This window comes from Melospiza melodia, unplaced genomic scaffold, assembly GCF_035770615.1.
Source record: "Melospiza melodia melodia isolate bMelMel2 unplaced genomic scaffold, bMelMel2.pri scaffold_261, whole genome shotgun sequence".
NCBI classification, from domain to species: domain Eukaryota; kingdom Metazoa; phylum Chordata; class Aves; order Passeriformes; family Passerellidae; genus Melospiza; species Melospiza melodia.
The window spans coordinates 51805-64650 of record NW_026948583.1 but is presented as its reverse complement, the minus strand read 5'-3'; the positions used below and the strand labels follow the sequence as shown (position 1 = coordinate 64650).

The window sequence follows — 12846 nt, the reverse complement described above, 5'->3', positions numbered from 1 at the left end:
GTCAGTCCCTCAAGGTAGGGTGATGGACCTTTCATGGTGGTGGTGGGACCCTCATAATTGTGGTTGGTCAGTCATTGTCATGACGGGACCTCCATCATGGTGGAACCTTCGTCACGGTGGAACCTCCATCATGGTGGAGCCTTCATCATGGTGGAACCTTCATCATGGTGGAACCTTCATCACGGTGGAACCTCCATCATGGTGGAACCTTCATCATGGTGGAACCTTCATCATGGTGGAACCTTCATCATGGTGGAACCTTCATCACGGTGCGTCTCTCATCATGGTGTGTCCCTCGTGGTGGCAGTGGTGTCACTCATGGTGGTGGGTCACTCATGGCGGGTCCTTCATAGGGATGGGTCACTCCTCATCGTGCAGCTTCTGAAACGGGAGAGGAGAGAGAAGGTCCAGGAGGGGCTGTGGGGCAGCTGTGGGGGGGTGATAGGAGGTGACAGGAGGTGACAGGAGGTGGCAGGAGGTGGCAGGAGGTCCCACCTTGGCTCCGATGTCGCGGCTCTTGGCCCGCAGTTTGTTGACCTGGGACTCGGCGATGTCGGCGCGTTCCTCAGCCTCGTCCAGCTCGTGCTGCGCCTTCCGGAACTTGGCCAGGTTGGTGTTGGCCTGCTCCTCCTGGAGGGACCGGGAGTCGGGGAGCTTGGTGCCAGGGAAGGACATCCCCTGGCCAACCTCACAGCTGAGATGGCTTCAAGTGTCTGGCTGTCCATCCTTCTCTTCCACCCATCCGTCCATCCATCCATCCATCCATCCATCCATCCATCCATCCATCCATCCATCATCCATCGCTCCATCATCCATCCATCCATCCATCCATCATCCATCCATCCATCCATCCATCATCCATCCATCATCCATCTACCAACCATCCATCCATCCATCCATCATCCATCCATCCATCATCCATCCATCATCCATCCATCCATCATCCATCATCCATCATCCATCCATCCATCATCCATCCATCCATCCATCCATCCATCATCCATCATCCATCCATCCATCCATCCATCCATCCATCCATCCATCCATCATCCATCCATCCATCATCCATCCATCCATCCATCATCCATCCATCATCCATCCATCCATCATCCATCCATCCATCATCCATCCATCCATCATCCATCCATCATCCATCCATCATCCATCCATCCATCATCCATCCATCCATCCATCCATCCATCCGCCATCCATCCATCCATCCATCCATCCATCCATCCATCCATCATCCATCCATCCATCCATCCATCCATCCGCCATCCATCCATCCATCCATCATCCATCCATCCATCATCCATCCATCCATCCATCCATCCATCCATCATCCATCCATCCATCCATCCATCCATCCATCCATCCATCCGCCATCCATCCATCCATCCATCCATCCATCCATCCATCCATCCATCCATCCATCCATCATCCATCCATCCATCATCCATCCATCCTCCATCCATCCATCATCCATCCATCCATCATCCATCCATCCATCATCCATCCATCCATCCATCCATCCTCCATCCATCCATCCATCCATCATCCATCCATCCATCCATCCATCCATCCATCCATCCATCATCCATCCATCCATCCATCCATCCATCCATCCATCCATCCATCATCCATCCATCCATCCATCCATCCATCATCCATCCATCCATCCATCCATCCATCATCCATCCATCCATCATCCATCCATCCATCCATCATCCATCCATCCATCCATCATCCATCCATCCATCATCCATCCATCATCCATCCATCATCCATCCATCCATCCATCCATCCATCCATCCATCCATCCGTCCGTCCGTCTGTCTGTCCCGTTCACCCACCGCCTCCTCCGCCTGTCTCTTGTAGGCCTTGACTTTCATCTGCAGTTTGTCCACCAGGTCCTGCAGCCGCAGCAGGTTCTTCTTGTCCTCCTCCGTCTGGGGGAACAGGGACAGGGTTGGACACTGGACCAGAGCACAGACACAACTCCTGTGCCTCAGTTTCCCTTCCCAGAGACTTCCTGTGTCCCCATGGCCACCAGGTCCTGTGTCACCCATGTCCCTTTGGTCGCCCAGTGAATGTTCTGGGTCATCTTTATTCTGGTGGCCACCATGTGTTGGGTCACCCGTGTCCTTGTGGTCACCCCATCAACACTCTGAGTTGACCACGTCCCTGGGGCCACCATCTCTGCCCATTTTTGATGCCCCACAGGTGTGACTGAAGAGAGGCCATGCTGTGGTGGCCTCAGCTGGTAGCTGAGTTTGACCCAGCCAGGTGGTGCCACCTGCTGGCTGAGCTCCATCAGCCACCTCAACGGTCTCATCTATCTCCATGACCCACCCTGGTGGTGTCACCTGCTGGCTGAGCTCCATGAGCCACCTCCATGGTCTCATCTAATCTCCATGACCCACCTCCATGGTCTCATGTGATCTCCATGACCCACCCTGGTGGTGTCACCTGCTGGCTGAGCTCCATGACCCACCTCAATGGTCTAATGTGATCTCCATGACCCACCCTGGTGGTGCCACCTGCTGGCTGAGCTCCATGAGCCACCTCCATGGTCTCATGTGATCTCCATGACCCAGCCAGGTGGTGCCACCTGCTGGCTGAGCTCCATGAGCCACCTCCATGGTCTCATCTATCTCCATGACCCACCTCCATGGTCTCATCTAATCTCCATGACTAACCCAGGTGGTGTCACCTGGTTGCTGAGCTCCATGACCCACCTCAATGGTCTCATGTGATCTCCATGACCCACCCTGGTGGTGTCACCTGCTGGCTGAGCTCCATGAGCCACCTCCATGGTCGCATCTAATCTCCATGAGCCACCTCCATGGTCTCATGTGATCTCCATGACCCAGCCAGGTGGTGTCACCTGCTGGCTGAGCTCCATGACCCACCTCAATGGTCTCATGTGATCTCCATGACCCACCTCCATGGTCTCATGTGATCTCCATGACCCACCCTGGTGGTGTCACCTGCTGGCTGAGCTCCATGACCCACCTCAATGGTCACACCTGTGATTGAGTTTGACCTAACTCAACCATCTCACCTGTGTCTGGGCTCCCTGACCCATCTGGTGGTGTCACCTGGTGGCTGAGTTCCGTGACCCACCTCAATGGTCTCATTGGCACCTGATCTCCATGATCCACTCAGGTGTTTTCACCTGACCCTCTCCTGGTACCTGAGCTCCTTGACCCACCTCCATGGTCTCGCCTCTGTGGTCTCACTCCCATGGTCCCACCTCCCTGGTCTCACCTGGTACCTGAGTCTCACCCCCATGGTCTCACCTGGTAGCTGAGCTCCTTGACCCACCCTCATGGTCGCACCTCCATGGTCTCACCTGGTACCTGCCTCTCATCCCCATGGTCTCACCCCCATGGTCTCACCTGATACCTGAGCTCCTTGACCCACCCCCATGGTCTCGCCTTTTTGGTCTCACTCCCATGGTCCCACCTCTCTGGTCTCACCTGGTACCTGAGTCTCACCTCCATGGTCTCACCTGGTAGCTGAGCTCCTTGACCCACCCCCATGGTCTCACCCCCGTGGTCTCACCGCAATGGTCTCACCTGATACCTGAGCTCCTTGACCCACCTCCATGGTCTCACCTGGTACCTGAGTCTCACCTCCATGGTCTCACCTGGTACCTGAGCTCCTTGACCCACCCCCATGGTCTCACCTGGTACCTGAGTCTCACCTCCATGGTCTCACCTGGTAGCTGAGCTCCTTGACCCACCTCCATGGTCTCACCTGGTATCTCCATGGTCTCACCTCGTAGCTGAGCTCCTTGACCCACCCCCATGGTCTCACCTGGTACCTGAGTCTCACCTCCATGGTCTCACCTGGTAGCTGAGCTCCTTGACCCACCCCCGTGGTCTCACCTGGTATCTCCATGGTCTCACCTCGTAGCTGAGCTCCTTGACCCACCCCACGGTCTCACCTCCATGGTCCCACCTCCATGGTCTCACCTGGTACCTCCATGGTCTCACCTGGCAGCTGAGCTCCTTGACCCACCTCCATGGTCTCACCTGGTATCTCCATGGTCTCACCTGGTACCTGAGCTCCTTGACCCACCCCCATGGTCTCACCTGGTATCTCCATGGTCTCACCTGGCAGCTGAGCTCCTTGACCCACCCCCATGGTCTCACCTGGTACCTGAGTCTCACCTCCATGGTCTCACCTGGTAGCTGAGCTCCTTGACGCGCCGCTCGGACTTGCGCAGCCCCTTGACGCTCTCGGCGTTGCGCTTCTGCTCGGCCTCCAGCTCGTTCTCCAGCTCCCTCACGCGCCCCTCGAGCTTCTGCAGCTGCTTCTTGCCGCCCTTGAGGGCCAGCTGCTCGGCCTCGTCCAGCCGCAGCTGCAGGTCCTTGATGGTCTGCTCCATGTTCTTCTTCATGCGCTCCAGGTGCGCGCTCGTGTCCTGCTCCTTCTTCAGCTCCTCCGCCATCATGGCCGCCTGCCCGCGGAGGGACAAGCAGGGGGTCCACGGCACGTTCTACCTGGTGGCCCCGGTGGTGGCCCCGGTGGTGGCCCCGGTGGTGGCCCCAGTGATGACCCTGGTGGTGGCCCCGGTGGTGGCCCCGGTGGTGGCCCCGGTGGTGGCCCCACTGATGACCCTGGTGATGGCCCTGGTGATGGCCCCACTGATGACCCTGGTGATGGCCCTGGTGATGGTCCTGGTCATGGCCCCAGTGATGGCCCCGGTGGCCTTGGTGGTGACCTCGGTGGTGACCATGGTGATGGCCTCACTAATGACCCTGGTCATGGCCCCGGTGGTGACCCCAGTGGTGGCCTCGGTGATGGCCCTGGTGATAGCCCTGGTGGTGGCCCCGGTGATGACCTCAGTGGTGGCCCTGGTGATGACCCTGGTCATGGCCCCAGTGATGGCCCTGGTGGTGGCCCCAGTGATGGTATCAGTGGTGGCCCTGGTGGTGTCCCCAGTGATGGCATCAGTGGTGGCCCTGGTGATGACCCTGGTCATGGCCCTGGTGATGACCCTGGTCATGGCCCCAGTGATGGCCCCAGTGATGGCCCCGGCGGTGGCCCCAGTGGTGGCCCCCGTGATGGTCCCACAGCCACACTCACATCGGTGATGGCCTTCTTGGCCTTCTCCTCGGCATTCCGGCACTCCTGGACGGCCTCTTCCACCTCTGTCTGCAGCTGGGAGATGTCACCCTCCATCTTCTTCTTCTGGTTGATGAGGCTGGTGTTCTGGGGGGGGACGGGGAGACACCTCAGGAGGTGGCCCAGGGGCTGCTGTCCCACCCCTCAGTCCCCACAGGCCTTGGAGACTCCCCTGTATCTCCACGGGATGAAAGATCTTCTGGAGATCTTGGCAGCACAGCACAAAAATGGACACCGCCCTTCTGCAGACCAACCAAATGTTCCTTGGATCTTCCATGGATCAAGCCAACCTCCTCCAGACCAACCCAACCCTCCTGAGGCCTTCAGGAGAAGGTGGCACTGTTGGGTCTGGGTCAGATGGAGACATCGTGGGGGTCTCCAGCTCAGCAAGAGTTGGTCTTTCTCCACCACATCTTCTCCAGACCAACTCAACACTCCTTGGACCTTCTTTAGACCCACCCAAACTTCTCCAGACAAGCCCAATCCTCCTGAGACCTTCAGGAGAAGGTGGCACTGTTGGGTCTGGGTCAGCTGGAGGCATCTTGGGGGTCTACAGCTCAGTGAGAGTTGGTCTTCATCACCCCAATCCAACCAGACCTTCCATGGACCAACTCAACCTCCTCCAACCAAACCCAACCCTCCCTGGACCTTCTTTAGACCAAGCCAACCTCCTCCAGACCAACCCAACCCTCCTGAGGCCTTCAGGAGAAGGTGGCACTGTTGGGTCCAGGTCAACTGGAGACATCTTGGGGGTCTCCAGCAAGAGTTGGTCTTTCTCCACCAGATCTTCTCCAGACCAACCCAACCCTCCTTGGACCTTCTTTAGACCAACCCAACCTCCTCTGGACCGACCCTTGAGGAGAAGGAGGAGATGTTGGGTCTGCACCACCCTGAGCCACCTTGATCTCCCCAGCCAAGCCACCAGAGCTGTTTCTCCTGGGCTGGAGCAGCCCTGGATGGAGGTGGCCCCTCTCCTGGTGGGCAGGTGAGGTCTCACCTGCGAGTGGAGGAGCTGGACCCTCTCGCTGGCCTCGATCAGCTCCTGCTCGGCCAATTTCCGGCCCCTCTCGGTCTGTTCCACCACGGCGCGGAGCTCCTCCAGCTCGGACTGCAGCAGGGCGTTCCTGCGCTCCACCATGGCCACGTTCTCCTTCAGGTCCTCCCCGACCCTCGCCGCGTCGTCCAGCTGCAGCTGTGTGTCCTGGGGGTGGTGGGAAGGGCTGGTGGGTCCACCTGGACGTGGCGTGGTGGGTCCACCTGGCCATGGGGTGGTGGGTCCACCCAGCCATGGCGTGGTGGGTCCACCCGGACATGGGGTGGTGGGAAGGGCTGGTGGGTCCACCCGGACGTGGCGTGGTGGGTTCATCCGGCCATGGGGTGGTGGGTCCACCCGGACATGGGGTGGTGGGAAGGGGTGGTGGGTCCACCCGGACATGGGGTGGTGGGAAGGGGTGGTGGGTTCACCCATCCATGGTGTGGTGGGAAGGGGTGGTGGGTCCATCCAGCCATGGGGTGGTGGGTCCACCCAGACATGGGGTAGTGTGTCCATCAAACCACCCCTATTAGGCGGTGGGACCTCCAACAGCCCAAGGTCTCCACGGACAGGGACCTTCAGGTACCTCCTGCACCTTCATGTCCCCGTGGGACCTTCAGGACCTCAATGTCCCCACAGAAAGGAACTTTTGGCTACCTCCTACTCCTCCATGTCCCTGTGGAACCTCCAGGTACCTCCTGCACCTCCATGTCCCAGTGGGATCTCCAGGTATCTCCTGCTCCTCCATGTCCCTGTGGGACCTTCAGGCACCTCCTACACCTTCATGTCCTCATGGAACCTTCAGGTACCTCCTACACTTCCATCTCCCTGTGGGACCTTCAGGCACCTCCAACCCCTCTATGTCCTCATGGAACCTTCAGGTACCTCCTACACTTCCATCTCCCTGTGGGACCTTCAGGCACCTCCAACCCCTCTATGTCCTCATGGACAGGCACCTTCAGGCACCTCCTAGCCCTCCACACCACAGGGACAGGTACCTTCAGGCACCTCCAACCCCTCCACACCACATGGACAGGTACCTTCAGGCACCTCCTAGCCCTCCACACCACATGGACAGGTACCTTCAGGCACCTCCTACCCATGGACAGGTACCTTCAGGACAGGTACCTTCAGGACAGTTACCTTCAGGCACCTCCAAGCCCTCCACACCACATGGACAGGTACCTTCAGGCACCTCCAAGCCCTCTGTGTCCTCATGGACAGGTACCTTCAGGTAGCCCTGCAGAGCCTTGACCTGCTTCTGGGCCTCGTTGGCGCCGCGGTTGGCGTGGCCGAGCTGGATCTCCATCTCGTTGAGGTCGCCCTCCATCTTCTTCTTGAGCCTGAGGGCCTCGTTGCGGCTCCGCGTCTCGGCGTCCAGCGAGGTCTGCAGCGACTCCACCACGCGCAGGTGGTTGCGCTTCGCCTGCTCCATCTCCTCCTCCTTCTCGCCCAGCTTCCGCTCGTACTCGGCCTTCACCTGGCTGAACTCCAGCTGCGCCCTCAGGATCTTCCCCTCCTCGTGCTCCAGGGAGGCCTGGGGAGGACACGCGGCACCTTGAGGACCACAGGAGCGTGGGCGTCCCACCAGGAGAACATAGGGATGGGGTGGGACGGGGCTCGATCCACCTCGGCCTCTTCCAGAGCGGCTTGGAGCTCCAGCTTCTCGGCGTCCAGCTGCTTGCGGGCCTTCTCCAGCTCGTGGACGGACTTGTTGCCGGCGCCGAGCTGCTCCGTGAGGTCCGAGATCTCCTCTGCCCGGGCGAGACCCCGTCAGAGCCCGCGGGAACGGGCGGGGAGCGCCCAGGCGGGCGGAGGGGACCCGCGGTGTCACCTTGGAGGTTCTTGTTCTCCCTCTTGAAGGTCTCCAGGTGCTCCAGGGACTCCTCGTAGATGTTCCTCAGCTTGAAGAGGTCGGTGCTGAGGGCCCTGGCCTCCTTCTGGGACGCCTCCAGCTCCGTCTGAGACTCCTCGAACTTCTGCTTCCACTCGGCCAACACCTGGGGACGGCCAGGTGTCACCCCACGGCCACCTGGCGCCGCCCAGCCACCCCACCCTGCCCCACCTTGTCGAAGTTCCTCTGCTTCTTGTCCAGGGCGGCGGCAGCCGCGTTCGACCGCTCCACGTCGGCCATCAGGTCCTCGATCTCGTTCTGCAGCCGGTGCTTGGTCTTCTCCAGCGAGGAGCACTTGGCGTTGACGGCCTCCACGGCCTCCTCGGCCTCCTGCAGCCGCTGCGCCAGCTTCTTCCTGCCCCAGGGACCACCTGCGGTCACCCGCGGGCCGGGTGGGGCCGCTCGAACCTTCTCCCACCCGGCCACCGGCTGAGGTTCTTCTCTGCATGTCCTCCACCATCTCCAGGGCACTCTACCTCCTCCGGGACCTTCTCCAGGACTTTCTCCAGTGCGTGGTCTCCACCCCTCTGACCCCACAGGAGCTCCACCCATGAGGAGACGACTCAACCTCTAAAACCTCCAGAACCTTCTCCAGTGCGTGGTCTCCACCCCGACCCCACAGGAGCTACATCCATAGGGAGGTGACTCAACCTCTGAAACCTTCTACAGAACATTTTCCAGTGGTTTCCACCTCCCCAACCCCACAGAATCTCCATCTATGAGACAAGACTCACTTCTCCTCCTCCAGAACCTTCTCCAGTGGATGGTCTCCACCCCTGACCCCACAGAAGCTCCACCCGTGAGGAGATGGCTCCTCCAAAACCTTCTCCAGAACATTCTCCCGTGGGTGATCTCCACCCCTGATGCCCCAGAAGCTCCACCCATGAGGAGATGGCTCCTCCAAAACCCTCTCCAGAACATTCTCCTGTGGGTGATCTCCACCCCTGACGCCACAGAAGCTCCACCCATGAGGAGATGGCTCCTCCAAAACCTTCTCCAGAACATTCTCCCGTGGATGATCTCCACCCCTGACGCCCCAGAAGCTCCACCCACGATGACTCACTTGGCCTCCTCCAGCTCCTCGGTGCGTTGGATGGCGTCTGTCTCGTACTTGGTCCTCCACTGGGCCACCTCGGAGTTGGCCTTGGAGAGGGCGCGCTGGAGCTCGGCCTTGGCCTCGGTCTCCTCCTCGTACTGCTCCCGCAGCAGGTCCCCGTCGTGCCGGGCCGACTGCAGCGCGTGCGCCAGCGCGTTCTTGGCCTGGCCAGGAGAAGGTGGCACCATGGGGTCCAGGTCACCTGGAGTCCTCTGGCTCAGCAGGAGCTGGTCTTCATCACCACAACCAAACCAGACCTTCTGCAGACCAAGCCAATCTGCTCCAGACCAACCCAACCCAACCCAACCCAACTCTTCTTGGATCTTATTTAGACCGACCCAACCTTCCTCAGACCTTCTGTAGACCAACCCATCTTCTTCCAGATCAACCCAGCCTTCCTTACACCTTCAGGAGAAGGTGGGACACTTGGATCCAGGTCAGCTTGAACTCCTTGGGGTCTCCAACTCATCAAGAACTGGTCTTCATCACCACAACCCAACCAGACCTTCTGCAGACCAACCCAGCCTTCTCCAGACCAACCCAATCATCCTTGGACCTTCCATAGACCGACCCAAGCTCTTCCAGATCAACCCAACCTTCCTTTCACCTTCAGGAGAAGGTGGCACCATTGGATCCAGGTTATCTTGAACTTCTGAATGTCTCCAGCTCAGCAAGAGCTGGTCTTCATCACCACAACCCAACCAGACCTTCTGCAGACCAACCCAAACTTTATTTGGACTTTCCATAGACCAACCCAACCCTCCCTGGACCTCCTACAGCAGAACCCCCCTGTAGATGGAACCCCTGCAGATGGACCCACCCAACCCCACCATCCTGAACCAGCGACCACAAGGGTGAGGGACACCTGTGACCCACCTGGATCCCCCCCAGGTCCTCTCACCCCCCACCAGACCCCACCTTCATCTCCTCCTCCAGCTGCCTCCGCAGGTCCTCCAGCTGCTGGGTGTAGGACACCTTGCCGCGGGTCAGCTGGGACACCAGCGCCTCCTTCTCCTCCAGCTGCCGCGACAGCTCACCTGGACGGGCGGGTGGGGCTTCAGGTGTGGGGTGGGGCTCGGGTGGGGTGGGTGGGGGATGGAGGTGCAGGTGTGGGACAGGGGTGGGGACCACCCAGGGTCAGCTCCCACCGTTCTCCGTCTGCAGCTTGGCCCGCTGGGTGTTGGCGTCGTTGAGGACGCGTTGGGTCTCCTCCAGCTTTGCCAAGTGCTCGGCGGCCTGGTCCTCCATGGAGCGCGACATCTTCTCCATGGCCACCTGCGGAGGATGGGCCGGACGAGGGGTGGGGATGGAGGCTATGGTGGGGTGGACGTGCCCCATGGCTGGAGGTGTCCAGGGCCAGGCTGGACAGGGCTTGGAGCCACCTGGTCTGGTGGAACCCTGGGTGGGATCCACCCAAGCCTGCACTCAACACAACCCAGCCACATGGAGAGTCTTCATTTCAACCCAACTCGGGTCAGCTCAGCCATGTGGAGACTCTTCAGCTCAACAAACTGAAGGTTCTTCAAAGCAACTCAACCCAACAAGGTGGACGCTCAACCCAAGTCAACCAGCTGGAGACTCTCCAGCCCAACCAGCTGAAGGGTCTTCAACCCAACTCAACCCAACAAGGTGGGCACTCAACCCAACTCAATGAGTTGAAGGTTCTTCAACACAACCCAACCCAACAAGGTGGACACTCAACACAACTCAACCAGTTGGAGACTCTCCAGCCCAACATGCTGAAGGTCCTGCAAAGCAACTCAACCCAACTCAACCAGTTGGAGACTCCAGTCCAACCAGCTGAAGGTTCTTCAACACAGTTCAACCCAACAAGGTGGACACTCAACCCAACTCTATCAGTTGAAGACTCTCCAGCTCAACCAGTTGGAAGTTCTTCAACACAACTCAACCCAACAAGGTGGATGCTCAACCCAACTCAACCAGTTGGAGGCTCTCCAGCTCAACCAGTTGGAAGTTCTTCAACACAACTCAACCCAACAAGGTGGATGTTTAACTCGACCAGTTGGAGACTCTTCAGCTCAACCAGCTGAAGGTTCTTCAAAGCAACTCAACCCAACAAGGTGGATGCTCAACCCAACTCAACTAGTTGGAGATTTTCAGCCCAACAACCTGAAGGTTCTTCAAAGCAACTCAACCCAACTCAACCAGTTGGAGACTCTTCAGCCCAACCAGCTGGAGGTTCTTCAAAGCAACTCAACCCAATAAGGTGGACACTCAAGCCAACCCAACAAGCTGAAGATTCTTCAGCCCAACTTAACCCAAGCCAGCCTGGTCTGGTGGAAGGTGTCCCTGCCCGAGGGTTGATGAACTGGACGGTCCCAGCAGTCCTGTCCCACACAAACCACCCCACGATTCCCTGCTGTCCATCTCAACCTCCTCCTACCTTAGCCTTGATCAGCTGCTCCACGTTGGCGCTGAGGTCATCCAGCTCCAGCTTGAGCTCGCTCTTCTCCTTCTCCAGCTTCTGCTTGACGCGCTGGAGGTTGTCCAGCTGCTCGCCCAGCTCGGCCACGCTGTCGGCGTGCTTCTTCCTCAGCGCGGCCGCCGTGGCCTCGTGCTGCAGCGTGGCCTCCTCCAGGTCCCGCCGCAGCTTCTGGAACTCGGCCTCCCTCTTCTTGTTGAGCTCCAGCTGCGCCGAGGTGGCGCCGCCGGCCTCCTCCAGCCGCTCGCTGAGCTCCTCCAGCTCCCGCGACAGCTCCGAGCGCTGCTTCTCCACCTTGGCCCGGCCCGTCCGCTCCGCCTCCAGCTCCTCCTCCAGCTCCTCGATCCGCGCCTGCGCGCCAGGAGGGTGCTCAGCCCAACCAGGTGGACACTCAACCCAACCCAACCCACCTGGTTGGAGACTCTTCAGCTCAACCAGCTGAAGGTTTTTCAAAGCAACTCAACCCAACCAGCTGAAGGTTCTTCAAAGCAATTCAACCCAGCAAGGTGGACACTCAACCCAACTCAACCAGTTGGAGAATCTCCAGCCCAATCAGCTGAAAGTTCTTCAAAGCAACTCAACCCAGCAAGGTGGGCACTCAACCCAACCCAACCGGTTGGAGACTCTTCAGCCCAACCAGCTGAAGGTTCTTCAACACAACCCAACCCAACCTAGCAAGGTGGACACTCAACTCAACTCAACCAGTTGGAGAATCTCCAGCCCAGTCAGCTGAAAGTTCTTCAAAGCAACTCAACCCAGCAAGGTGGGCACTCAACCCAACTCAACCAGTTGGAGACTCTCCAGCCCAACCAGCTGAAGGTTCTTCAAAGCAACTTGGGTGAACCCCCAACCCCTCCACTCAACCCAACTCAAGCAGCTTTGGGACGCTTGAATCCAACTCAACTCAACCCACCCCAAGCAGTTGGAGACCATTCAGGTCAACCCAACCAGTTGGAGACTCAACCCAGCCCAACCAGCTGGAGACTCTTCAACCCCACCAAAACCAACCCAGCTAATGGAGCCTCTTCCACTCAGCCATCCACCTTGAGACTCTCCAACTCAACCGTCAGGTTGCTCTTCAACCCAACCAAACCACCCGGAGATGCTCCAGTCCAACCCAACCAGACACAGATCCATCTTCCCACCTTACCTGGAGCTCCTTCAGCTTCTTCTGGAGCTGCAGAGCCAGCGCCTGCTCGTCCTCGATCCTGCTGTTCTGCTGGTGGATCTCAAACTCCTTCCTG

The 12846-nt window shown here is 58.9% G+C and overlaps 1 protein-coding gene across 1 annotated transcript in view; it reads right to left on the bottom strand.

Moving 5' to 3' along the window:
* Positions 1 to 185: 185 nt before the first annotated feature.
* The window catches only part of LOC134433779 (myosin-6-like), a 29154-nt gene continuing 16493 nt past the window's right edge, over positions 186 to 12846 (bottom strand). Inside the window, exons 24-38 of the mRNA XM_063182490.1 lie at positions 12753 to 12843; positions 11564 to 11953; positions 10308 to 10434; positions 10078 to 10196; positions 9127 to 9323; positions 8235 to 8418; positions 8004 to 8169; positions 7799 to 7923; positions 7398 to 7706; positions 6134 to 6337; positions 5098 to 5223; positions 4193 to 4468; positions 1854 to 1949; positions 496 to 630; positions 186 to 381 (exon numbers count right to left, since the gene is read on the bottom strand). Coding sequence (XP_063038560.1) covers positions 361 to 381; positions 496 to 630; positions 1854 to 1949; positions 4193 to 4468; positions 5098 to 5223; positions 6134 to 6337; positions 7398 to 7706; positions 7799 to 7923; positions 8004 to 8169; positions 8235 to 8418; positions 9127 to 9323; positions 10078 to 10196; positions 10308 to 10434; positions 11564 to 11953; positions 12753 to 12843 — 2566 coding nt within the window. The 3' untranslated portion in view covers positions 186 to 360. The remainder of the gene's footprint in view (positions 382 to 495; positions 631 to 1853; positions 1950 to 4192; positions 4469 to 5097; positions 5224 to 6133; positions 6338 to 7397; positions 7707 to 7798; positions 7924 to 8003; positions 8170 to 8234; positions 8419 to 9126; positions 9324 to 10077; positions 10197 to 10307; positions 10435 to 11563; positions 11954 to 12752; positions 12844 to 12846) is intronic.